At 36.6% G+C, this 27,837-nt stretch overlaps 1 protein-coding gene across 1 annotated transcript in view; it reads right to left on the bottom strand.

Annotated features, from left to right (window-relative positions):
- The window catches only part of CCDC178 (coiled-coil domain containing 178), a 388,650-nt gene that overhangs the window by 258,232 nt on the left and 102,581 nt on the right, over nt 1-27,837 (bottom strand). The window contains exon 12 of the mRNA XM_061169232.1: nt 21,359-21,542. Within this exon, the coding sequence (XP_061025215.1) occupies nt 21,359-21,542 (184 nt within the window). The remainder of the gene's footprint in view (nt 1-21,358; nt 21,543-27,837) is intronic.

Below are 27,837 nucleotides of genomic sequence, written 5' to 3'. Positions count from 1 at the left end.
TTAACGAATAGCAAAAAATTGCTAAAATTTCAGGGTTTTTCAAATTCAAAAATGTTTTTTAAAAATCTTTTTATATGAGAAACTTGGGATTCATTAAAATATCATAATCATATTCTCATTCATAAATAGCATCTTGACGAGAGTAAAACAAGGCCTACAGGATGTTTTCCCTGAGACCTAGGGAAATAGTTGAGGTGGTAGGAAAGGCAGGGAGGTAAGTAACTGAATGAGAACTGCAAGAAGAGTGCCTTTTTCAGGAACACAGGCTGCAGCCCAATCTGTGCCAGGTTTTTCGGTTTTTCAAACTGCCAATGCGTGGTAAAGAGAATGAAAGCCCAGAAACATCACCATTTCACACCTGTTACAATAATGGATTCAACCAAGAATTACCAATGAGTGCTAAGTCCACTGGATGAAGATTTTTTGGAAACAAAGGTAGTTGCATATTCTTGCAATATCACTCAATTGAGCACTTATTAATCATAATAGGGAGACGGATGAATCTGTTGACCACAACTTTAACCAAATGATCAAACTTACTGTCACTAGTTATGAGAAAAACTTATACCGTGTGTTTTGTGATATGTCTCATTGATACAATATTATAACTTATGTAACATTCCTGCCAAAAGTGTTTTACCTGAATGTAATCATGAGTAAACAGAAAGATAAGTCCACACTGAGAGAAATTCTGCAAAGTAACTGGCCTAGACTCTTTAAAAAATGTCTATGTAATGAAAGACAAATTTAACAAAAATGTAGGGGACACTGTAAGATTAAAGGGGACTCAAAGTTATAACAGATAAATGCACTACACGGAGCTCGACTACATATAGCACCCAACTGAATCAGAGAAGTTTGCATGTGGACTATATATTTGTGCCAGTTACCTAATTATTGCCTCAGCTCTAAATCCTTAGCTCATATTTTTAACTTTAATTTGAGATACTGGAGCTGGATCTAGTATGTAAACAGTTTTCTTTTGCCAGCTGGAGTAATGAGGCTTTATCAGTAGAGGGCGTGGAGGGGCTTACGAAGCAGCAGCAAGGGGCTTCCCAGCCTTGTTTTGGTTTCGATTGATTTCTCCTTCCTCTTGCAGAACTGCTGTCAGCTGGTCTGTGAGGAACCAATAGTGCTCGCCTTCCAGCCAGGTGCTCTACCCAGAAATTCCATTCAAACTCCAGTCAACCTGCGCCAAGTTTCTCTGCTTACGGACCATCCACTGAACACTGCCACACCCTCTCCTATAAGGCCTTATTCTGCTTTGCAGGAGGCAGCTTCTGCCACAATTGATCCTTATGTGGATACTTTCCCGCATCCCTAAAGGCTGTGGCTGCTCCCTACATCTGCTATCCCTACATTCTTTAGAGCAGGGATCTGCAAGCTTTCCCTGTAAAGGGCTAGAGAGTAAATAATTTAGACTTTGGGGCTGTAAGGTCTCTGTCTCAACTACTCAATTCTGGTTTTGGAGAAAAGGAATAAAAATGTATAAAAAGATCACTTTGAAGAGTTTGAAAGAAGCCAAGGGAAAGGGGGTGACAGCATCTCAAGAGGTTGGGAAGAGCCCACACTGAAAGTCACCTTTGACCTGCTGCCTGGCTTTAGCAGCCAGAAACCAGAAGGTGGCAGCAGAGAGCTATTCTAGTGGAAGAGACTCCTGTGCTACAAGAAAGGACAGCTGAAGAGCAAAGCATGGAACAGTCAATGCTATGTGTCCAGAGACCCACATTTAAAGAGAAAATGGGAGGAGACACTAAACATAAATAGATCTAAGCTCAGAATCACGGATGTAGCATCAGTTTGATTTCCAGTGACAGAAGGGGCACTAAGAAAAAATTTGTAGAATTCATTACATAATGCATGAGACCACGAACAGAGAGAAACAGACTTTAAAATTAAGAATTAAAATCATAAAGGAAAATTTGGGATTTGTGCAAATAACTGTGTGCTGGGCTGAATTAGTGGGGCAGGGCAGCTCTGGCTGGGCACTGCCAGGGCAGTTTTTGGTGGTCAGGACCCTAATAGACAATCGAGGTGGCAGCCCAACCTGGTTCTATCCAAAAATAAACACAACGATGCTATTTTATCTTTTTTTTTTTTTAATGAAGGTATATGTGTCTTTTTTTATAGAAATATTTTTAAATTAAAATAAAGTGAATCCCTAAACCCAGAGATACACATTTTGACTTTTTGGTGTATTCCTTTTTAGGTCCACGGATTAAATATTATCTTTGGTAGAGTCAGCCTAGTAAGGTCTTTTTCAGCCACTAAAAAACCAGAACTTCCATTAATTTTTTAAATTCTAAATTAAATGAATTTGCAATTTATCCTTGTACTCGTATATTTAACTACTACTCTATTACCTAGAAATCTGTGTATTTAAATTTTCCCACTATATGTTAGCTATGTATTCATGCTTTCCATAAACATTTATTGAGTACCTACTTTGTTCTAAGCACTGTTAGGCTTAGCGATGCAGCAGTGTACAAAACAGACAATACTTCTTGTCCTCCTGTAGCATACTTCTGGCAGTTATTATGTAATTAATTATAAACCTTTAAATATGCATCTTTATAGTTTTTGTCCATCTTTGTCGTCTAGTGACTTTAAGTCATATTTTTAGAAATAATGTTAATGAATTATAGATTATGAATGTATTTAAAATTCTTTATGTACACTGATAAATTTCTTTCCAGAAAGGTTCTATCAATACTAATTTACAGTGAGTTGGAAACTCCAGCAGCTTATGAGAGTCGCTATATCAATATGTCTTTTCCTTTATCAAATATTAGTTTTCATAGATGTAAAATTGGGATAACATATTCTTTTCTACAAAATTACTGTGAGAGTAGAAGATAATGCATACAAAGGAGTTGACCCAAGGCAGTATTCGCCTTAAACATTCAACAAATAACTATTATTTTCAGTGTGTTTTTCAGAATCTACACATTTATCAGGAGACAGACATGAGTTAAATGTGTCAATTAAAGACTGTCCAAAAAAGTTAAGGTAGCCTCCTTCTATGAAGTGTTCTTTATGTTGTTTATCCCTAATACTTTTGAAAATATATTATCTGTCAGGCTCCAAGTTAAATGTTTTATATACAATATTATTTATTTATCACACAAAGGTACAACAGAAGTATTGTTAAACTCATTTAAGAGACGAGAAACCTAGGCTCAATATGGTTAAGTAATACTCTCAAAATAAATAATTAGCAGAACCAGGATTTAAATTAATGAAACATTTGACTCCAAAACCTATACTCTTTCAACAAAATCACATTTCCCTTTGAAAAGGGAGAAAAAAAATAGAAGCAAAATTCACAGATTGAAATGGAAATTCTAAAGAGCTAATTCATCACCTCTTTTCTGGCAAACAAATCTGTAATCCAGCAGAAGGGAAATGGAAGTTATGTTTTCATATAGTTTTTGCACCAAGTCAAATAAAAGTTTTATTCTGTCCTCAAATGTCTGCACCATCAACATGCTTTATTCCTATCATATTTTTCAGGTTTATTTACTCCCTCATACATGTGTCAGGAAAATAAAGTTTTCTGATACTTAACTAAGGGGATACCCAGCTGCCATTTGAAGGACTTACATCTTAATATACCTTCACACTACTTCTGTTTTATCTGTGCCTTAACGCTTTTTTCCCAGCAAACATGTACCATTAATTGGATGCTCCCAATATTACAGTTAATGGCTTCCTTTCACTCAACTTTGACAAAGTATTCTGCCTCTGAATATAGTAGGGAAGAATCTTAGTAAACTAAAATCAAATGGAACAAACATAAAAGAGTACAAGATCGAAGTTGTAAATATGTTCCATAGAAAGGGCTAAAGAAGAGTGATTATACTAGCAATTTAAAGCATAAATGACTCTGAGCTTCTAGGCTGCTTAAACCAGAGGGAAACATGAAGCTTTAGAGAATGCCTAATTATTAATAAGAGAAGGAATACAATTTTATCAAGAAAAGTTTTCTCTTAGTTCTGAAATCTGAAGTAAACTAGGTGCATAGATTTTTGACCATCTTGAACAGTATGACCATATCTCTCATTAGTATGAAAAACCAAGCAGCAATGGTTAATTTTGACCATTACTTTTACCAACCTTTGTTAAAAGCCAAGGATGTAATATCAGCTCATAACTCAATAAAGGCTATTTTGCACATGGGTCAAAAGTAATATCCTCTAGATTTGACTAGGAAGCATAAATTCTCAAGAATCAAAATGAATAAATTATTAGAATGTCCATTTTATAACCATTTTAAAAATACCACCAGTTTCACCTGGAATTGTGATAGAAGTTGCATAGTGCACAAAACAAATTTTGGCTTATTAAATTTGTTTTGTTCTGTCCATTGAACAAAATGGACTTGCTCTAAGGAGGTCTGGAGTGGCAGAAATTATGCTCTTCAAGAAAGCTTTTTAGAAGGTTTTAATTTTTACTTTGCTCAAATAAAGGCCCTATAAACTTTGATTCAGAGACGAACAAATAGTTTGAAGGGAGGGCAAAGATTTTTCTCTAAAAAGGAGTTAAGCGCTGGTTGAAATATTTGAAAAAGAACTCAAGCAAAGTCACAAACCTCTAAACTGTAAAGTTATAGACCATATTACTGTGGCCAAGAACATTCTAAGGACATAACACATTGTCTTTTCCTAGCATTAAAAATACTACTCAGCCATAAAAAAGAATGAAATAATTCCATTTGCAGCAACACAGATGGACCTAGAGATTATCATACTAAGTGAAGTCAGACAGAGAAAGACAAATATCATATGATATCACTTATATGTGGAATCTAAGCCATGACACAAATGAAATTATTTATGAAACAGAAACAGACTCACAAACATAGAAAACAAACTTATGGCTACCAAAGGGGAAAGGAGGTGGGGAGGGATAAATTAGGAGTTTGGGATTAGCAGATACAAACTACTCTATATAAAATACATAAACCTCAAGGTCCTACTATATAGCACAGGGAACTATTGATACAGTCAATATCCTGTAATAAACCATAATGGAAAAGAATATGAAAAAATACAAATATATTTATGTATAAATGATCTACGTTTCTGTACAAGAAACTAGCACAATACTGTAAATCAACTATACTTCAATTTAAAAAAAGAAAAAAAATGACCCTTAAACATCTAAACAAACTTTTAAAAAAGGAATCATACACGTATATGTATAACTGAATCACTCTGTTGTACACCGGAAACTAACACAGCATTGTTAATCAACTATACTCCAATATAAAATAAAAAGTTTAAAAAAAAGGAATCATACAATGTCTGTGATCAGACAAGGGAATTAAACTAGAAATCCATAACAGAAAGATAACTGGAAAATCCCTAAATATGTAAAGACTAAAAAGCATACTTTTAAATAATACATGGTCAAGGAATCGATCTCAAGAGAATTTTAAAATATTTTTGACTAAATAAAAATGGGGACATAATTTATCAAAATTGTGATATGCAGCAAAAGCAGAGCTTAGAAGGAAATTCATAGCATTGAATGCATACATTAGAAAAGAAGAAAGATTTAACATCAAAAATCTAAGTTTCCACCTTAGGAAACTATAAAGAGAAGAGCAAATTAAATCCAAAGTCAGCAGAAGAAAAGAAAGAGGAGACATAATTACATCCATATCCCATGGATATTGTAAGGATAATAAAGGAACACTGTGAAAAACTCTTTGCTGAAAAATTAGACAACTGAGATGAAATGGACCAATTCCTTGAAAGACACAATCTGCCAAAACTCATATAAGAGGAAACAGATGATCTAAATAGGCCTGTTAAAGAAATGGGATCAATACTTAATAACCTTCCAAAACAAAGGCATCAAGCCCAGCAGGGTTTATTAGTGAATTCTACCAAACATTTAGGAAAAAATTATACTAATTCTCTACAATTTTCTTTGGAGGATAGAAGCAGAGGGACTACTTCCTAACTCACTCTATGAAGGCAGCATTACTGTAATACCAAAACCTGACAAAGACATTACAAGAGAAAACTACAGACCAATATTTCTCATGAAAATAGATGTAAAAATCCTCAACAAAATATTAGCAAATCAAATTCAACAATGTGTAAAAAGAATTATACACCATGACTATGCAGGATTTATCCCAGGTATGCAAGGCTAGTACAACATTTGAAAATCAATTAATGTAATCAATTATATCAACAGGCTAATGAGGAAAAAAATCACATGTTCATAACAACAGATACAGAAAAAGCATTTGACAATATCCAACATTCATTCGTGGTAAAAACTCTCAATAAGTTAAAATAAAGAGGAACTTCCTCTACTTGATAAAGAATATCTACAAAAAATCTACAGCTACCATTATAGTCAATGGTGAAAAACTCAAAATTTACCACTAGGGTCAGGTACAAACAAGCAAAGATGTCCCACCTCAACAATCCTTTTCAGTATTGTACTGGAAATCCTTGAAAATGCATTGACAAGAAAAGCAAATTAAAGATATACAGATTGGGAAGGAAGAAATAAAACTCTTTGTTTGTGAATGACACAACTGTCTATGTAAAAATTTGAAAGAATTATCAAAAATACTCCTGGAACTAAATAAGCAATTATAGCAATTAACACAAGGTTAATACACAAATATCAATTGTTTTCCTATATAATAAAAATAAACAAGTGCAATTGTAAATTAAAAACACATCATTTAAATTAGTACTCCCCATAATGAAATACTTAGATATAAATCTAACAAAATATATACAAGAGCCATACAAAAAAACTAAAAAACTCTGATGAATGAAATTAAAAAACTAAATAAATGTAGAGATATTCCATGTTAATGCATAGGCAGACTCAACAATGTTAAGAAGTCAGTTCACCCCAACTTGATCTATAAGTTCAATTTATCCCCTATCAATATCCCAGCAAGTTATTTTGGGGATACTGACAAAGTAATTCCAAAGGAGAGGCAAAAGATCCAGAAGAGCCAACACCATATTGAAGAAAAACAAAGATGGAGAGCTGACAACACTCAACATCAAGACATACTACTGGGGGGGAGGGGCAAGATGGCGGAAGAGTAAGACGCGGAGATCACCTTCCTCCCCACAGATACATGAGAAATACATCTACACGTGGAACTGCTCCTACAGAACACCCACTGAACGCTGGCAGAAGACGTCAGACCTCCCAAAAGGCAAGAAAATCCCCACGTACTTGGGTAGGGCAAAAGAAAAAAGAAATAACAGAGACAAAAGAATAGGGACGGGACCTGCACCAGTGGGAGGGAGCTGTGAAGGAGGAAAGGTTTCCACACACTAGGAAGCCCCTTCGTGGGCAGAGACTGCGGGTAGCAGAGGGGGGAAGCTTCGGAGCCACGGAGGAGAGCGCAGCCACAGTGGTGCGGAGGGCAAAGCGGAGATTCCCGCACAGAGGAGCGGTGCCGACCAGCACTCACCAGCCCGAGAGGCTTGTCTGCTCAGCCGCCGGGGCGGGCGGGGCCTGGGAGCTGGGGCTCGGGCTTCGGTGCTGGCCGGGAGGGAGTCCGGGAAAAAGACTGCAGCTGCCAAAGAGGCAAGAGAATTTTTCTTGCCTCTTTGTTTCGCGGCGCGCAGGGAGAGGGGATTCAGAGCGCCGCCTAAACGAGCTCCAGAGACGGGCGCGAGCCGCGGCTGTCAGCGTGGATCCCACAGCAACAGGGACACAGAGGGAAAAACGGAGAGATTCCCGCACGGAGGCTCGGCGCCGAGCAGCACTCACCAGCCCGAGAGGCTTGTCTGCTCACCCGCCGGGGCGGGCGGGGGCTGGGAGCTGAGGCGCGGGCTTCGGTCGGATCCCAGGGAGAGGACTGGGGTTGGCTGCGTGAACACAGCCTGAAGGGTCTAGCGCACCACAACTAGCCGGGAGGGTGCACGAGAAAAAGTCTGCAGCTGCCGAAGAGGCAGGAGACTTTTTCTTGCCTCTTTGTTTCGCGGCGTGCAAGGAGAGGGGATTCAGAGCGCCACTTAAACGAACTCCAGAGACGGGCGCGAGCCGCGGCTATCAGCGCGGACCCCAGAGACAGGCATGAGACGCTAAGGCTGCTGCTGCCGCCACCAAACAGCCTGTGGGCGAGCACAGGTCATTCTCCACACCGCCCCTCCCGGGAGCCTGTGCAGCCCGCCACGGCCAGGCTCCCGTGATCCGGGGACAACTTCCCCGGGAGAACGCACGGCGCGCCTCAGGCTGCTGCAACGTCATGCCGGCTTCTGCCGCCGCAGGCTCGCCCCGCCTCCTCCGTACCGCTCCCTCCCCCCGGCCTGACTGAGCCAGAGCCCCCGAATCAGCTGCTCCTTTAACCCCGTTCTGTCTGGGCGGGGAACAGACGCCCTCAGGGGACCTACATGCAGAGGCGGGTCCAAATCCAAAGCTGAACCCCGGGAGCTGTACCAAGAAGAGAAAGGGAAATCTCTCCCAGCAGCCTCAGAAGCAGCGGATTAAAGCTCCACAAACAACTTGATGTGCCTGCATCTGTTGAATACCTGAATAGACAACGAATCATCCCAAATTTAGGAGATGGACTTTGGGAGCAGGATATATTAACTTTTCCCCTTTTCCTTTTTTTTGTGAGTGTAGATGTGTATGCTTCTGGGTGAGATTTTGTCTGTATAGCTTTGCTCTCACCCTTAGTCCTAGGGTTAGGTCCGTCCGTTTTTTTTTTTTTTTTTTTTTGGCTTAAAAAATTTTTTTTTCCCTAATAAATGTTTTCTTAATAATTTTTTCCTTATTTTCTATTTTTAAAAAAAATTTTTAATAAGTTTTTTCGTATTTTTTATTTTAAAAAATTAAAAAATTTTTTTTCTTAATAAATTTTTTCTAAATAATTTTTTTCTTATTTTTAGTATAAAAAATTAATAAATCTATTTTTAAAAATTAAAAAAAAATTCTTTTCTTAATAAATTTACTCTTAATAATTTTTTTTCTTATTTTTTATTATAATTGCTTTATTTTATTTTATTTTATCCTCTTTTTTTCTTTCTTTCCATTTTTTCTCCCTTTTATTCTGAGCCGTGTGGATGAAAGGCTCTTGGTGCTCCAGCCAGGCATCAGGGCTGTGCCTCTGAGGTGGGAGAGCCAACTTCAGGACACTGGTCCACAAGAGACCTCCCAGCTCCACGTAATACCAAACGGCGAAAATCTCTCACAGATCTCCATCTCAACATCAAGACCCAGCTTCACTCAACGACCAGCAAGCTACAGTGCTGGACACCCTATGCCAAACAACTAGCAAGAGAGGAACACAGCCCCATCCATTAACAGAGAGGCTGCCTAAAATCATAATAAGGCCACAGACACCCCAAAACACACCACCAGACGTGGACGAACCCACCAGAAAGACAACATCCAGCCTCATCCACCAGAACACAGGCACTAGTTCCCTCCACCAGGAAACCTACACAACCCACTGAACCAACCTTAGCCACTGGGGACAGATACCAAAAACAACGGGAACTACGAACCTGCAGCCTGTGAAAAGGAGACCCCAAACACAGTAAGATAAGCAAAATGAGAAGACAGAAAAACACACAGCAGATGAAGGAGCAGGGTCAAAACACACCAGACCTAACAAATGAAGAGGAAATAGGTAGTCTACCTGAAAAAGAATTCAGAATAATGATAGTAAGGATGATCCAAAGTCTTGGAAATAGAATAGACAAAATGCAAGAAACATTTAACAAGGACGTAGAAGAACTAAAGAGGAACCAAGAAACGATGACAAGCACAATAAATGAAATTAAAAATACTCTAGATGGGATCAATAGCAGAATAACTGAGGCAGAAGAACGGATAAGTGACCTGGAAGATAAAATGGTGGAAATAACTACTGCAGACCAGAATAAAGAAAAAAGAATGAAAAGAACTGAGGACAGTCTCAGAGACCTCTGGGACAACATTAAACGCACCAACATTCGAATTATAGGGGTCCCAGAAGAAGAAGAGAAAAAGAAAGGGACTGAGAAAATATTTGAAGAGATTATAGTTGAAAACTTCCCTAATATGGGAAAGGAAATAGTTAATCAAGTCCTGGAAGCACAGAGAGTCCCATACAGGATAAATCCAAGGAGAAACACACCAAGACACATATTAATCAAACTATCAAAAATTAAATATAAAGAAAACATATTAAAAGCAGCAAGGGAAAAACAACACATAACACACAAGGGCATCCCCATAAGGTTAACAGCTGATCTTTCAGCAGAAACGCTGCAAGCCAGAAGGGAGTGGCAGGATATACTTAAAGTGATGAAGGAGAAAAACCTACAACCAAGATTACTCTACCCAGCAAGGATCTCATTCAGATTTGATGGAGAAATTAAAACCTTTACAGACAAGCAAAAGCTGAGAGAGTTCAGCACCACAAAACCAGCTTTACAACAAATGCTAAAGGAACTTCTCTAGGCAAGAAACACAAGAGAAGGAAAACACCTACAATAACAAACCCAAAACATTTAAGAAAATGGGAATAGGAACATACATATCGATAATTACCTTAAATGTAAATGGATTAAATGCTCCCACCAAAAGACACAGACTGGCTGAATCGATACAAAAACAAGGCCCATATATATGCTGTCTACAAGAGACCCACTTCAGACCTAGAGACACATACAGACTGAAAGTGAGGGGATGGAAAAAGATATTCTATGCAAATGGAAATCAAAAGAAAGCTGGAGTAGCAATTCTCATATCAGACAAAATAGACTTTAAAATAAAGACAATTACAAGAGACAAAGACGGACACTATATAATGATCAAGGGATCGATCCAAGAGGAAGGTATAACAATTGTAAATATTTATGCACCCAACATAGGAGCACCTCAATACATAAGGCAAATACTAACAGCCATAAAAGGGGAAATCGACAGTAACACAATCATAGTAGGGGACTTTAACACCCCACTTTCACCAATGGACAGATCATCCAAAATGAAAATAAATAAGGAAACACAAGCTTTAAATGATACATTAAACAAGATGGACTTAATTGATATTTATAGGACATTCCACCCAAAAACAACAGAATACACATTTTTCTCAAGTGCTCATGGAACATTCTCCAGGATAGATCATATCTTGGGTCACAAATCAAGCCTTGGTAAATTTTAAAAAATTGAAATCGTATCAAGTATCTTTTCCGACCACAACGCTATGAGACTAGATATCAATTACAGGAAAAGATCTGTAAAAAATACAAACACATGGAGGCTACACAATACACTACTTAATAACGAAGTGATCACTGAAGAAATCAAAGGGGAAATCAAAAAATACCTAGAAACAAATGACAATGGAGACACGACGATCCAAAACCTATGGGATGCAGCAAAAGCAGTTCTAAGAGGGAAGTTTATAGCAATACAAGCCTACATCAAGAAACAGGAAACATCTCGAATAAACAACCTAACCTTGCACCTAAAGCAATTAGAGAAAGAAGAACAAAAAAACCCCAAAGCTAGCAGAAGGAAAGAAATCATAAAGATCAGATCAGAAATAAATGAAAAAGAAATGAAGGAAACAATAGCAAAAATCAATGAAACTAAAAGCTGGTTCTTTGAGAAGATAAACAAAATTGATAAACCATTAGCCAGACTCATCAAGAGAAAAAAGGAGAAGACTCAAATTAATAGAATTAGAAATGAAAAAGGAGAAGTAACCACTGACACTGCAGAAATACAAACGATCATAAGAGATTACTACAAGCAACTCTATGCTAATAAAATGGACAACCTGGAAGAAATGGACAGATTCTTAGAAATGCACAACCTGCCGAGACTGAACCAGGAAGAAATAGAAAATATGAACAGACCAATCACAAGCACTGAAATTGAAACTGTGATTAAAAATCTTCCAACACACAAAAGCCCAGGACCAGATGGCTTCACAGGCGAATTCTATCAAACATTTAGAGAATAGCTAACACCTATCCTTCTCAAACTCTTCCAAAATATTGCAGAGGGAGGAACACTCCCCAACTCATTCTACGAGGCCACCATCACCCTGATACCAAAACCAGGCAAAGATGTCACAAAGAAAGAAAACTACAGGCCAATATCACTGATGAACATAGATGCAAAAATCCTCAACAAAATACTAGCAAACAGAATCCAACAGCACATTAAAAGGATCATACACCATGATCAAGTGGGGTTTATTCCAGGAATGCAAGGATTCTTCAATATACGCAAATCAATCAACGTGATACATCATATTAACAAATTGAAGGAGAAAAACCATATGATCATCTCAATAGATGCAGAGAAAGCTTTCGACAAAATTCAACACCCATTTATGATAAAAGTCCTGCAGAAAGTAGGCATAGAGGGAACTTTCCTCAACATAATAAAGGCCGTATATGACAAACCCACAGCCAACATTGTCCTCAATGGTGAAAAACTGAAACCATTTCCACTAAGATCAGGAACAAGACAAGGTTGCCCACTCTCACCACTATTATTCAACATAGTTTTGGAAGTGTTAGCCACAGCAATCAGAGAAGAAAAAGAAATAAAAGGAATCCAAATCGGAAAAGAAGAAGTAAAGCTGTCACTGTTTGCAGATGACATGATACTATACATAGAGAATCCAAAAGATGCTACCAGAAAACTACTAGAGCTAATCAATGAATTTGGTAAAGTAGCAGGATACAAAATTAATGCACAGAAATCTCTTGCATTCCTGTATACTAATGATGAAAAATCTGAAAGTGAAATTAAGAAAACACTCCCGTTTACCATTGCAACAAAAAGAATAAAATACCTAGGAATAAACCTACCTAAGGAGACAAAAGACCTGTATGCAGAAAATTATAGGACACTGATGAAAGAAATGAAAGATGATACAAATAGATGGAGAGATATACCATGTTCTTGGATTGGAAGAATAAACATTGTGAAAATGACTCTACTACCCAAAGCAATCTACAGATTCAATGCAATCCCTATCAAACTACCACTGGCATTTTTCACAGAACTAGAACAAAAAATTTCACAATTTGTATGGAAACACAAAAGACCCCGAATAGCCAAAGCAATCTTGAGAACGAAAAATGGAGCTGGAGGAATCAGGCTCCCTGACTTCAGACTATATTACAAAGCTACAGTAATCAAGACAGTTTGGTACTGGCACAAAAACAGAAATATAGATCAATGGAACAGGATAGAAAGCCCAGAGATAAGCCCACGCACATATGGTCACCTTATCTTTGATAAAGGAGGCAAGCATATACAGTGGAGAAAAGACAGCCTCTTCAATAAGTGGTGCTGGGAAAATTGGACAGGTACATGTAAAAGTATGAAATTAGAACACTCCCTAACACCATACACAAAAATAAACTCAAAATGGATTAAAGACCTAAGTGTAAGGCCAGACACTATCAAACTCTTAGAGGAAAACATAGGCAGAACACTCTATGACATAAGTCACAGCAAGATCCTTTTTGACCCAGGTCCTAGAGAAATGGAAATAAAAACACAAATAAACAAATGGGACCTAATGAAACTTAAAAGCTTTTGCACAGCAAAGGAAACCATAAACAAGACCAAAAGACAACCCTCAGAATGGGAGAAAATATTTGCAAATGAAGCAACGGACAAAGGATTAATCTCCAAGATTTACAAGCAGCTCATGCAGCTCAATAACAAAAAAACAAACAACCCAATCCAAAAATGGGCAGAAGACCTAAATAGACATTTCTCCAAAGAAGAGATACAGATTGCCAACAGACACATGAAAGAATGCTCAACATCATTAATCATTAGAGAAATGCAAATCAAAACTACAATGAGGTATCATCTCACACCGGTCAGAATGGCCATCATCAAAAAATCTAGAAACAATAAATGCTGGAGAGGGTGTGGAGAAAAGGGAACACTCTTGCACTGTTGGTGGGAATGTAAATTGATACAGCCACTATGGAGAACAGTATGGAGGTTCCTTAAAAAACTAAAAATAGAACTACCATATGACCCAGCAATCCCACTACTGGGCATATACCCTGAGAAAACCATAATTCAGAAAGAGTCATGTACCAAAATATTCATTGCAGCTCTGTTTACAATAGCCAGGACATGGAAGCAACCTAGGTGTCCATCATCGGATGAATGGATAAAGAAGATGTGGCACATATATACAATGGAATATTACTCAGCCATAAAAAGAAATGAAATGGAGGTGTTTGTAATGAGGTGGATGGAGTTAGAGTCTGTCATACAGAGTGAAGTAAGTCAGAAAGAGAAAAATAAATACAGTATGCTAACACATATATATGGAATCTAAGGGGAAAAAAAAAAAAAAAAAGAGGTCATGAAGAACCTAGTGGCAAGATGGGAATAAAGACACAGACCTACTAGAGAATGGACTTGAGGATATGGGGAGGGGGAGGGGTGAGATGTGACAGGGTGAGAGAGTGTCATGGACATATATACACTACCAAATGTAAAATAGATAACTAGTGGGAAGCAGCCGCATAGCACAGGGAGATCAGCTCGGTGCTTTGTGACCACCTAGAGGGGTGGGATAGGGAGGGTGGGAGGGAGGGAGATGCAAGAGGGAAGAGATATGGCAACATATGTATATGTGTAACTGATTCACTTTGTTGTAAAGCAGAAGCTAGCACACCATTGTAAAGCAATTATACTTCAATAAAGATGTTTAAAAAAAAAAAAAAAGACATACTACTAAGCTACAGTATTTAAAACAATGTGGTATTGGCAAAAGAAAGGACAAATAGATCAATGGAACAAAACAAAGAGTCCAGAAATAGACCCACAGAAATACAGTCAACTGATCTTTGACAAAGGAACAATGAGTACATAATGGAGCAAAGACAGTCTTTTCAACAAATGAGGCTGGAACAACTAGACATCTACATGCAAAAAAACTGAAGCTAGACACAGACTTTACACCTTTCACAAAAATTAATTCAAAAAGAATCACAGACCTAATTGTAAAACGCAAAACTACAAAACTCCCAGAAGATAATAACATAGGCGAAAACCTAGATGACCTTGGGTATGGCAATGACTTTTTAGATATAACACCAAAGCCATGATCCATGAAATAAGGAACTGATAAGCTGGACTTCATTAAAATTAAAACTTCTGCTCTGTGAAAGACAATGTCAAAAGTGAGAAGACAAGACACAGACCAGGAGAAAGTTTTGCAAAAGACACCCCTGATAAAGGGCTGTTATCCAAAATACTATTGAAAAAACCTGAAAACTCAATAGTAAGAAAATAAACCTGATTTAAAATATATCACAGACCTTAATGGACATCTCACCAAAGAAGATATACAATGGCAAATAAGCATATGAAAGATGCTCATCACCTGTCATCAGAGAAATGTAAATTAAAACAACAGTGAGCTAGTTCTACAAACCTATTACAATGACCAAAATCGTGACCACTGACAACACCAACTATTTGCGAGGATGTGAAGTAACAGGAACTCTCATGCATTGCTGGTGGGAATTCAAAACAGTACAGCCACTCTGGAATCCAGTTTGGTAGTTTCTTACAAAATAAAATATATTCTTATTAAAAGATCCAGCAATCACATTCCTTGGTATTTACCCAAAGGAGTTGAAAACTTACATCCACACAAAAACCTGCACATGGATGTTTATAGTGGCTTTATTTTATTTTATTTCTATTTATTTATTTTCAACATCTTTATTGGAGTATAATTGCTTTACAATGGTGTGTTAGTTTCTGCTTTATAACAAAGTGAAACAGCTGTACATATACATATATCCTCGTATCTCCTCCCTCTTGCGTCTCCCTCCCATCCTCCTTATCCCACCCCTCTAGGAGGTCACAAAGCTCCGAGCTGATCTCCCTGTGCTATGTGGCTGCTTCCCACTAGCTATCTATTTTACATTTGGTAGTACATATATATAAGTCCATGCCACTCTCTCACTTCGGCGCAGCTTACCCTTCCCCCTCCCTGTATCCTCAAGTCCATTCTCTAGTAGGTCTGCGTCTTTATTCCTGTCTTGCCCCTCGGTTCTTCATGACCCTTTTTTTGTTTTCAGATTCCATATATATGTGTTAGCATACGGTATTTGTTTGTCTCTTTCTGACTTACTTCACTCTGTATGACAGACTCTAGGCCCATCCACCTCACTACAAATAACTCAGTTTCGTTTCTTTTCATGGCTCAGTAATATTCCATTGTATATATGTGTCACATCTTGCTTTATCCATTCATCTGTCGATGGACACTTAGCTTGCTTCCATGTCCTGGCTATTGTAAATAGAGCTGCGATGAACATTGTGGTACATGACTCTTTTTGAATTACGGTTTTCTCAGGGTATATGTCCAGTAGTGGGATTGCTGTGTCGCCTGGCAGTTCTATTTTTAGCTTTTTAAGGAACCTCCATACTGTTCTCCATAGTGGCTGCATCAATTTACATTCCCACCAACAGTGCAAGAGGGTTCCCTTTTCTCCACACCCTCTCCAGCATTTACGGTTTGTAGATTTTTTCATGATGGCCATTCTGACTGGTGTGAGGTAATACCTCATTGTAGTTTTGATCTGCATCTCTCTAATGATTAGTGATGTTGAGCATTCTTTCACATGTTTGTTGGCAATCTGCATATACTCTTTGGAGAAATGTCTATTTAGGTCTTCTACCCATTTTTGGATTGGGTTGTTTGTTTTTTGATATTGAGCTGCATGAGCTGCTTGTAAAGTTTGGAGATTAATCCTTTGTCAGTAGCTTCATTCGCAAATATTTTCTCCCATTCTGAGGGCTGTCTTTTTGATGGTTTCCTTTGCTGTGCAAAAGCTTTTAAGTTTCATTAGGTCCCATTTGTTTATTTTTTATTTCCATTTCTCTAGGAGGTGGGTCAAAAAGATCTTGCTGTGATTTATGTCATAGTGTTCTGCCTATGTTTTCCTCTAAGAGTTTTGTAGTGTCTGGCCTTACATTTAGGTCATTATTCCATTTTGAGTTTATTTTTGTGTATAGTGTTACAGAGTGTTCTAATTTCATTCTTTTACATGTAGCTGTCCAGTTTTCCCAGCACCACTTATTGAAGAGGCTGACTTTTCTCCATTGTATATTCTTGCCTCCTTTATCAAAAATAAGGTGACCATATGTGCGTGGGTTTATCTCTAGGCTTTCTATCCTGTACAATTGATCTACATTTCTGTTTTTGTGCCAGTACCATACTGTCTTGATTACTGTAGCTTTGTAGTATAGTCTGAAGTCAGGGAGCCTGATTCCTCCAGCTCCATTTTTCTTTCTCAAGATTGCTTTGGCTATTCGGGGTCTTTTGTGTTTCCATACAAATTGTGAAATTTTTTGTTCTAGTTCTGTGATAAGTGCCATTGGTAATTTGATAGGGATTGCATTGAATCTGTAGATTGCTTTGGGTAGTAGAGTCATTTTCACAATGTTGATTCTTCCAATCCAAGAACATGGTATATCTCTCCATCTGTTTGTATCATCTTTAATTTCTTTCATCAGTGTCTTATAATTTTCTGCATACAGGTGTTTTGTCTCCTTAGGTAGGTTTATTCCTAGGTATTTTATTCTTTTTGTTGCAATGGTAAATGCGAGTGTTTCCTTACTTTCTCTTTCAGATTTTTCATCATTAGTGTATAGGAATGCAAGAGATTTCTGTGCATTAATTTTGTATTCTGCAACTTTACTAAGTTCATTGATTAGCTCTAGTAGTTTTCTGGTAGAGTCTTTAGGATTCTCTATGCATAGTATCATGTCATCTGCAAACAGTGACAGCTTTACTTCTTCTTTTCTGATTTGGATTCCTTTTATTTCTTTTTCTTCTCTGATTGCTGTGGCTAAAACTTCCAAAACTATGTTGAATAATAGTGGTGAGAGTGGGCAATCTTGTCTTCTTCCTGATCTTAGTGGAAATGGTTTCAGTTTTTCACCATTGAGGACGATGTTGGCTGTGGGTTCGTCATATATGGCCTTTATTATGTGGAGGTAAGTTCTCTCTATGCCTACTTTCTGGAGGGTTTGCCAATATTTGGAAGCAATCAAGATACTTATCAGTACGTGAATGGATAAACTGTGGTACATCCAGACAATAGAATATTTTTTCAGTGCTAAAAAGAAATGAGCTATCAAGTCATGAAAACACATGGTGGAACCTTAAATGTATATTAGTAAGTGAGAAAAACCAATCTGAAAAGGCTACATATTGTATGATTCCAACAATATGACATTCTGGAAAAGGCAAAACTATGGAGTAAAAGATAAGTGGTTGCCATGGTTTGGGGAGTGGGGAGAGGAATGAATAGGCAGAGTATAGAGGATTTTTAGGGAAGTTAAAATACTCTGTATGATACCATAATGATGGACATATGCCATTATACATTTGTTCAAAATAAAGGCATGTACACAACATCAAGAGTGACCCATAATGTAAACTATAGACCTTGAGTGATTATGACGTGGCAATGTATGTTCATTGATTGTACCAAATGTACCACTCTGCTGGGGTATGTTGATGATGGGTGAGGCTATGCATGTGTGGAAGCATGGGGATATGGGAAATCTCTGTCCTGCAACTCAATTTTGCTGTGACCCTAATACTGCCCTAAAAAAACAAAGTCTTAAAAATCATCCCTAATATGGTTATTTTGAATTTTTGAACCTGACTCAATCTTTGTTTGGTCAGAGTATATACGTAGTTAGTATCCGACTGACTAGTTTATTCCAAGACCAGCATCAGGAGATCTTGTCCCCAAAGTCTACACAGCTACCTAAAAGCTAGGCTGCTTTGGGCAAATCACTTCACCCCAAAATGAGTGTATTAATAACAACCACACAGAATCATGAACACTAAATTAATTAACATGTATAGAGTCCAGCATATAATAGGCTTGCAGAAAACTCTGTCTTCCTTTCTACTGCCTTCCTTCTTTTCTAGTAAGTTTCCACTTAGTTCTAATACCATCATTTTAACCTGGAACCAGAGTGGCTTGATATTTTACTTTTCTACCAAAATTCCAATATGTTCAAGCAAAAATCCTCCAAATTCCTGCAGCTTGAACAGAAATGTTCTACTGAATGTTAAGAAGTACTTAACATCTGATGCAAGCTTTCAAGATTTTTTTTTTTGTTACAATATCACATTCTCCAGACAATCCTGGATGATTTTCTGTTCACACCATAATTGAACACATATTACCCTTTTATTGATTTATCTCCCATCACTATCAGCTAATTTTATCCTAAGATTTGGCTAATCATGTCTTTTCTGAATGGAACAGTTATTGGGATTGAAGGTATGGAAATATTGGGGCAAATCATCTGTAATAGCTGGAATATTCCAGAAACTGCTAGATATTTTGATTGTTCAGGGTTGCTTCTAGATTAAGACTGCCTAAAACTTTTCGGGCATTTTACAGATGCATTTGAAAAAAACATAATTCTGAAAGTCTACTTCTAAGGCTATAAAAGGTTATTTTTCAGATCTAGCTCATAGGTGGTATGGCTCTAATTAATTTCTGGAAGACATGTATTAAGGTCTAATTTCAGGCCAGGATCAACAAATACACAAAATTTTCTGCAAGAAAAACATGATGCCCTGACTGAGAAAATTATATAGATTTTCATTAATTAGACAATGAAAGACAGTGGGTCATTGCAAAGGTAGAAACTACAAACATGAATTACTACAAACCTGAATTATCTAAGGACTATCTAGAAATTTATTTTTAATTCATTACCACTCTGACACAGATACACATGTATACATCTAGAAATTTAATGCCCTATATATTCAACTCAGAGATTAGCAGACGTGTTTAGTAAAGGGGAATATTTCCTAGATGGAGTAATTTCTTTCTGTTGCTTCCTTCTCGTTATCTCTCAGCTACCATACAGTAGTTAAAGGACCTGATGAACAATTTCTTCAATTCGGCCTGATCTAGCCAGAAAGACACTTCGCTTTGGGTTGGCAATTTGGGTTGGCAAAGCAAGTATAGTGGAGTCACATCAAATTTGCACTTAACCTACATATTGTAGTTTATGACATCAGGAAAATTTAGAATAAACAGTTCAATGCAATATCCTTCTTTATAAATGAGTGCCTCAGGTTAGTGAAGCAATATGTCTGAAGAATTAAAGTAGGTTGTGACAGCTATGGGACAAATACATGAATGATACCAAGGGTTTCCTGTCAACTGAATAAATAAAAACATTAAGTGGCCAAATCAGTGCATGATGTCTTCACTGATAGTCTCAATGAAAAAAAATTAATTGATGGCCATAGAGAAACACATGTTAATGAAAAATTAAAGCAAATTATAAATGACATCTATAATATTGTTATATATGTTAAACCATGTATATAATCACATGCCTTATATTTCTAAAATAACTTTGAGGTTAATTTTTACTATAACATAACTTTTATTATACTGATTTTGAAACATATAAGATATGAACATCCCATTGAATAACCCATGGGAAGGGACACAGGCACAATATACCAAGTCAGTCGGAGAGCTGGACTCAGTATGGGAAGAAAATCCTGGTCTCTCAGTACAGAAACATTTACTGGCAGACAATCTACATGTCCTAAATTTAAATAGCACAAGACAAAGTCTTCAGTGAAGATAGTGCTACTACAGGGCTTGGACAGAGAATACAGACTCTGTATTTTACAGATAGTTGTATGACCAAAAGTCTTTAATAAAAAAAACGCCAAAGATGGAAGAGGTGCTGATGTGATGTGTGATGGACAGAAGTAGCCTGTTAAAGTGGTCCCCCGGGGTGTGGTAAAACGGAGTTGACTTTGATAGTCTCTATGCCAAGTGGCTGGGAGTGGCTATTTGTCATCTCTCTCATGTAGGAATGGATTAGACGCATATGAGCAGTTGTTTTTGCAGCACTGTGGTCTACTAATTGCTTGGTACTCTGGAATCTAATAACTTGCAGGCCTAATGTAGGTACTCCCTTTTCTTACATTGGTAAGTGTGCAAGGGCACTTCCCAGCATCCCTTCTTCCTACCAGAGACAGAACTATTATACGTAAGATATGTAGGATGAGACTGAACCAAGCACCGCTCTCTCTTCTGGTGATCCAGGTAGTTTAAGGTTGGTGATAGAAAAAAGTAGACACGAGTGTTAATTAGCTACATTGAGCCCCATTTCTCTTCTATTCAGGCTGGACCTCTGAAGAAAAGTGATTTTCTTCTGATGTATCAGAAGGAGTGACTTTTTTGAAAAGACTAATATAGCTTAAATTAAAGTCTATCAATATTAAATCGATAAAATTCAGGCTCATTACCCTTTTCATAACTAAGAACAACACAGAGATACAAACCTTGAATTTTCTTCTCACTTCTGCTATTTTCTGTTCTAATTCCTCTGTTTTAAATCTGGTTAGGTGGAAAATGGCACCAATGTTATAAGCTTCCTTGTATAGTTGTTTAAGAACATCTTCATTTTTTGACCTCAGTTGCAACAAAGATTGGATTTCAGACTCGAGCTCTGAATTTTTCCTTAAGCTGTTAAAAAAATAACGCAGAAACACTGATATGATTATTCCAAAACAGTATACATTTAATAATAGTAAAAAAGGAACAAGGTAATATTTTATGTTGCCAAAAATGCAAAATAACCAGATACTTAATCAAAACTTGAATAGAGAAAATATATCCCAAAATTCCATTTATTTTTCTGCTTCTCCTGATGGCTACCTCTAATCATTAGGCTGTGTTCAATCTTAGGAGAATAAGCGTATTAATAAGAAAGGCCTGGGGAGCCAAGAGGCTCAAATTTCAGAGCACTCATTTCCTTCTACAGCAACCTATCCTTTCTAATCTTATATAACATTGCTACTAAGAATAATAAAATATAAGAAAACAAATATTTTTATATATTTTATATATAGTTATATATATAAAAAAAATAAAATATAAGAAACACCCAGCCCATGAAAAAGAGAAACAAAACTCAACAAAGGAAAACTAATAACTAAAACAAAACTCTCAAAAAGAGAACCAATAGCTAAGGGAAAAGAGTTAATAGAGGAAAAAAAGTAAGGCATTATTATCATTATAAAATTTTCAAAAACACAGAGAAATATTTACTAGGCTCTATGGCAAATTAGTTGTTTCTTGTCCAGATTGGGTAACACCTTTGTTCCAAATACATATCAAGGCATATGATATAAGAATAAAATACTAAAAAGACATAGCTACAGTCACAAATGAGGTAACCATGCCTGTAGAATAGAAATGGAACTGGAAAGCAAAGCAGGAGTTGAGGAGAAGCAGGAAGAAACTAGCTGAAGGTATTCCACCAGACGGGTTACCAGGTCAAGGTTCACTGCATCACAGCAGGGGTTTGTGTGAGTTGCACTCGTTTGTGAAAGAACCAACTCACTGACGGAGGCTATAGTTCATAGAGAGCTAGGGCATTGGGAAGAGAAGACCCAAAGATCAAGAACTCAACCAATGGGTAAAAAGGAATCAGAAGGGAAACCAAAAAATATCTTGAAACAAATAAAAATGAAAACACAAAATACTAAAACTTACGGGATACAGCAAGAAGAGTTTTAAGGTAGAAGTTTATAATGATAAATGCTTACATTAAGAAATAAAGATCTCAAATAAACCACCTAACTTTATACCTCAAGAACTAGAAAAATAAGAAGAAACTAAGCCTAATGTTAGGAGAAGAAAAGAAAAAACAACAATCAGAGCAAAACAAGTGAAATAAGCCAAAAATAACAGAAGAGATCATCAACAGAAAGAGGTGTGTTCTTTAAAATATATAAAAATTGGTAAATTTTTAGCTACACTAAGAAAAAAAGAGAGAACTCAAACAAAATCAGAAATGAAAGGGGTCACATTACAACCTATACCATAAATATAGAAAGAATCAAAGAGACTTATGAACAATTGTATGCCAAAATTTGGGTAACCTAGAAGAAATGTATACATTCCTAGAAACGTATAACCTGCTCAATCATGAAGAAATAGAAAATATGAACAGACCAATAATAAGAAAATTGAATCAGTAATTAAAAACTTCCAATGAATAAAAGCTATGACCTGATGGCTTTACTGGTGAATTCTACCAAACATTTGAAGAATTAACACGAACCTTTTTCAAACTCTTTCCACAAATTGTAGAGGAGAGAACACTTACAAACTTATTTAATGAGGCCAGCATTACCTTGATACTGAAGCCAGAAAAACACACTACAAGAAAAGAAAATTACAGGCCAATATCTCTGATGAACACAGATGAAAAAATCTTCAATCAGAATTCAACAGCACATTAAAAAGATCATATACCATGATCAAGTGAGATTCATTCCTGGGATGCTAAGATGGTTCACATATGTAAATAAATAAATGCAATACACCACTTTAACAGAATTAAGGATAAAAACCATATGATCATCTCAATAGGTGCAGAAAAAGCATGTCACAAAATTCAACATCCATTTATGATCAAAACTCTACACAAGGTGAGTATAGAGGGAATCTACCTCAACATAATCAAGGCCATATATGACGAGCCCTCAGCTGACATACTCAATGGTGAAAAGCTGAAGGCTTTTCCTCTAAGATCAGCAACAAGACAAGTGTGCCAACTCTTACCATTTCTATTCAACATAGTACTGGAAGTTTTAGCCAGAGAATTTAGGTAAAAGAAAGAAGTATGCAAATAAGAAAGGAATAATTAAAATTTTCTGTTGGCAGATGACATGGTCTTATATAGAAAATCCTTAAAACTCCACCAAAAAATGTATAATTAAATGAATTCAGTAAACTTGCAAGATACAAAATCAATACATAAAAATCTGTTGCATTTCTATAAACTAACAATGAACTACCTGAAAAAGACATAAAGAAAACAATCCAATTTATAATAGCATCAACAATAATAAAGTACTCAAGAAGAAATTTAACCAAGGAGGTGAAAATTCTGTATATTGACAACTATAAGACATTGTTGAAAGAAATTAAGGAAGAAAAATAAATGGTAAGATATCCTGTGTTCATGGATTAGAATAATTAATAATGTTAAAAAGGTCATACTACACAAAGTGATCTAGAGAGTCAATGCAATCTCTATCAAAATTCTAATCACATTTTTCACAGATACAGGAAAAAAAAAAATCCTAATTCATATGGAACCAAAAAGGGTCCAAAGTGGCTAAAGTAATCTTGAGAAAGAAGGACAAAACTGGAGGTATAACACTTCTTATTTCAAACTATATTACAAAGCTTAGTAATCAAAACAGTATGGTACTGGCATAAAAACAGACACATAGGCCAATGCAACAGAATCAACGGCCCAGAAATAAACCCAAGTATATAGAGTCAACTAATCTTTGACAAGGGTGCCAACAACACACAGTGGGGAAAAGATCATCTCGTCAATACATAAATATCCAGGGAAAACTGGATAGTCACATGCAAAAACAAAAACTGTACTCCTATCTTGCACCATTCACAAAAATTAACTTGAAATGGATTAAAGACTTAAATGCAAGAATTAAAACTGTAAAACTCCTAGAAGGAAACACAGAAAAAAATCTTCTTGACATTGGTTTTGGCAATTATATTTGGCATATGACACCAAAAGCACAGGAAACAAATGCAAAAATCAACAAGTAGAACTATATCAAACTAAAAATCCTCTGCACACAAAAGAAATAATAAATTGAAAAGGCAACCTACAGAATGAGAGAAAATATTTGCAAACCATTTATGTAATAAGGGGTTAATGTACAAAATGTGTAAGGAATTTACATAACTCAATAGGTAAAAACAAAATAACCCAATTATAAAAATGGGGAAATGACCTGAGTAGACGTTTTTCCAAAGAAGACATAAAAATGGCTAACAAGTACATGAAGAGGTGCTCAACGTTAGTAATCACCAAGGAAATGCAAATCAATGACACAGTGAGGTATCACTTCTCACCAGCTAAGATGGCTTTTATCAAAAAGACAAGAGACAGAAAATGCTCACAAGGGAAGTGGAGAAAAGGAAATCCTTGTATACTGTTCGTGGGAATGTAAATTGGTACAGCCATTACGAGCACAGTATAAAGGTTCCTCAAAAAAAAAAACAAAAAAAAAAACACAACTACAATATGATCCAGCAATCCCACTTCTGGTTATATATATGAGGAACCAAAATCAGTTTCTCAAAGAGATGTCTGCAGCATCTGTCTGTCCCATGTTCACTGCAGCATCATTCACAATAGTAAGATATGGAAACTACTTAAGTGTCTGTCAATGGATGAACAAAGTAGTTGTGAGATCACTATATATATATTTTTTAAATTATTTATTTATTTATTTATTTATTTATTTATGGCTGTGTTGGGTCTTCATTTCTGTGCGAGGGCTTTCTCCAGTTGTGGCAAGCGGGGTGCCACTCTTCATCGCGGTGCGCTGGCCTCTCACTATCGCGGCCTCTCGTTGCGGAGCACAGGCTCCAGACGCGCAGGCTCAGTAATTGTGGCTCACGGGCTAGTTGCTCCGCAGCATGTGGGATCTTCCCAGACCAGGGCTCGAACCTGTGTCCCCTGCATTATCAGGCAGATTCTCAACCACTGCGCCACCAGGGAAGCCCCCACTATATATATTGATATATAGTGAAATATTATTCAAGCATGAGAAAGAAGGGAATCCTGCCATTTGCAATAAGATGGATGAATCTCGAGGGCATTATGCCAAGTGAAATAAGCCAGACAAAGAAGGACAAATGCTGTATGATTTCGTTTATATGAGGAATCTAAAGAAGAAAAAAACAGAAGTCATAGAAATACAGAGCAGAATGGTGGTTACCAAGGGCTGACAGGTGGTGAAAATGGGGGAGATGGGGTCAAAGGTACAAGCCTTCAGTTATAAGATAAATAAGCTCTGAGGATCTAATGTACAGTATGATGACTGTAGTTAATAATACTGTATCGCTTACTTGAAATTTGCCCAGAGTGTAGACCTTAAGACCTCACCACAAAATTTTAAAAAAAGTAACTATGTGAGGTTACTGATGTGTGGTAATTATTTCACAAAGTTTGTCAAATCATTACATTTCACATTTTTAATATATACAATTTTGACAATTATACCTCAATAAAACTGAAAAATTTTTGAAGAAAATAACAGATGGGGGTGTATGTAACAAAAGTATACCTGAAAAATTTCCAGTACTGAAAACCAACATGGGTCATTAAATTGAAAAGTCCCACTAAGTGGGACTTTTCAATTTAATGACCCATGTTGGCTTAGTGGTAAACTGGATATATTACATACACAGAAACACACACACCCCTAGACATGGAATTGTGAAATTTCAGAACTCTGAAATAGGAAGAGAAAATTCTAAAGTTCCCAGAGAGAAACTATAGATTACTAACAAAGAAATGATATCCAAATGCCATCAGATGTCTTATCAAGCAAAACTAAATGAAATATGGATAAGTTTAGAGATTTAATGTACAACATGATGACTATAATTAATAATAGTAATTAATAATATTGTAGTAAATACTGGAAATTTGCTAAGATAGTATATTTCAGGTGCTCTCATCACACACCCACATAAAAGGTAACTGCGTGAGATATGTTAATTAGCTTGAGGGAATCATTTCACTATGAATATTCAAATCATCATGATGTACACGTTAAGTATGTACATTAGTTTAAAAAGTAAATGAAAGAAAAACTGAAAAATATCTTCAAATTAATGAGAAAAAATGACTTTGGATCTAGAATATGATACTTCGAGAAAATCCTTGTTTGAATTGGTTGAATAGAAAATGAAGTGTGAGTTCATGGAAACAGGAGCGTTTATTTGCATAAGATTTGTTATAAAGAACAGAAGGACAGAGTTGGGATGCAGGGCTCTGTTTTATCTTGTGTTTGCTTCTTTCCAAGCTGAGCAATATTAGGCAATGTTCATACGCTATTGAAAGAGAGAAATAATAATGATTCACGGGAAAGAGGAGAAAATTGTAGGTGCAAAGCCCCTGTGCAAGAGACAACAGCATCTACTTGTCAGGTGCATGGGTAATGAGCAGAAGGGCCTTCCATTATTATACCAGAATGTGTGAAGACAGATGCAAATGGACAGGTAAGAGAAAAAGGTAATTCTCATTTAATTGCATCTGTGTTCTCTATGAATTATATGGGAAGATTATTAAAGTGAGGGTGATGTGGGCATTAGGATTGAAGAGAGTAAGAAGATATGAAACAGTTGTCAGAAAAACTGAACTGTCTAGACATTTCTTGGTAGTGCTGAATGTCACTTGCGACTCATAGCCAAAAAATTTAAGTTCTACTCAGGGGCAAATGTATTCCAGCACTAATGAAGCTTAAATATGAGGGCCTCTAACTGATCCCCAGCCCTTATACAGTCCTTTGAGTGTTCCTAACAGTGTTTTCACATGGCCATATGTTTTTGTAAAGTTTGCAAAAATGAGATATTTTAACCACAATTTATTAAGACTATTTTCTTTTTCTAATATAATGTATCTTCTGTATCTTCTGTCAAGTGACATTAAAATGGCTATGGGCATTCTGTGTTCATGATCTTATGTTCTTTTTTTCATAAAGAGACCTCACATTCTATAACCTTTAAGGCCCATCAAACCAGGATCCCCCCATGATGACAGAAATTAGCGCACTCATGTTTTCCTTTAGCCACAATCAGAGGTTAGGATACTGGCTTAATTCAATGATAGGGCTTTGCAAGTCATAGAAACAAGGTTTTGAAAGTTATTTAAATGAATGCTTATTTTAATCAAATATAAGTAGGTTCTGTAAGAAAG

Source organism: Eubalaena glacialis, chromosome 15 (genome assembly GCF_028564815.1).
Source record: "Eubalaena glacialis isolate mEubGla1 chromosome 15, mEubGla1.1.hap2.+ XY, whole genome shotgun sequence".
In the NCBI taxonomy this organism is placed as follows: Eukaryota; Metazoa; Chordata; class Mammalia; order Artiodactyla; family Balaenidae; genus Eubalaena; species Eubalaena glacialis.
This window is presented reverse-complemented; position numbering and strand designations above follow the sequence as displayed.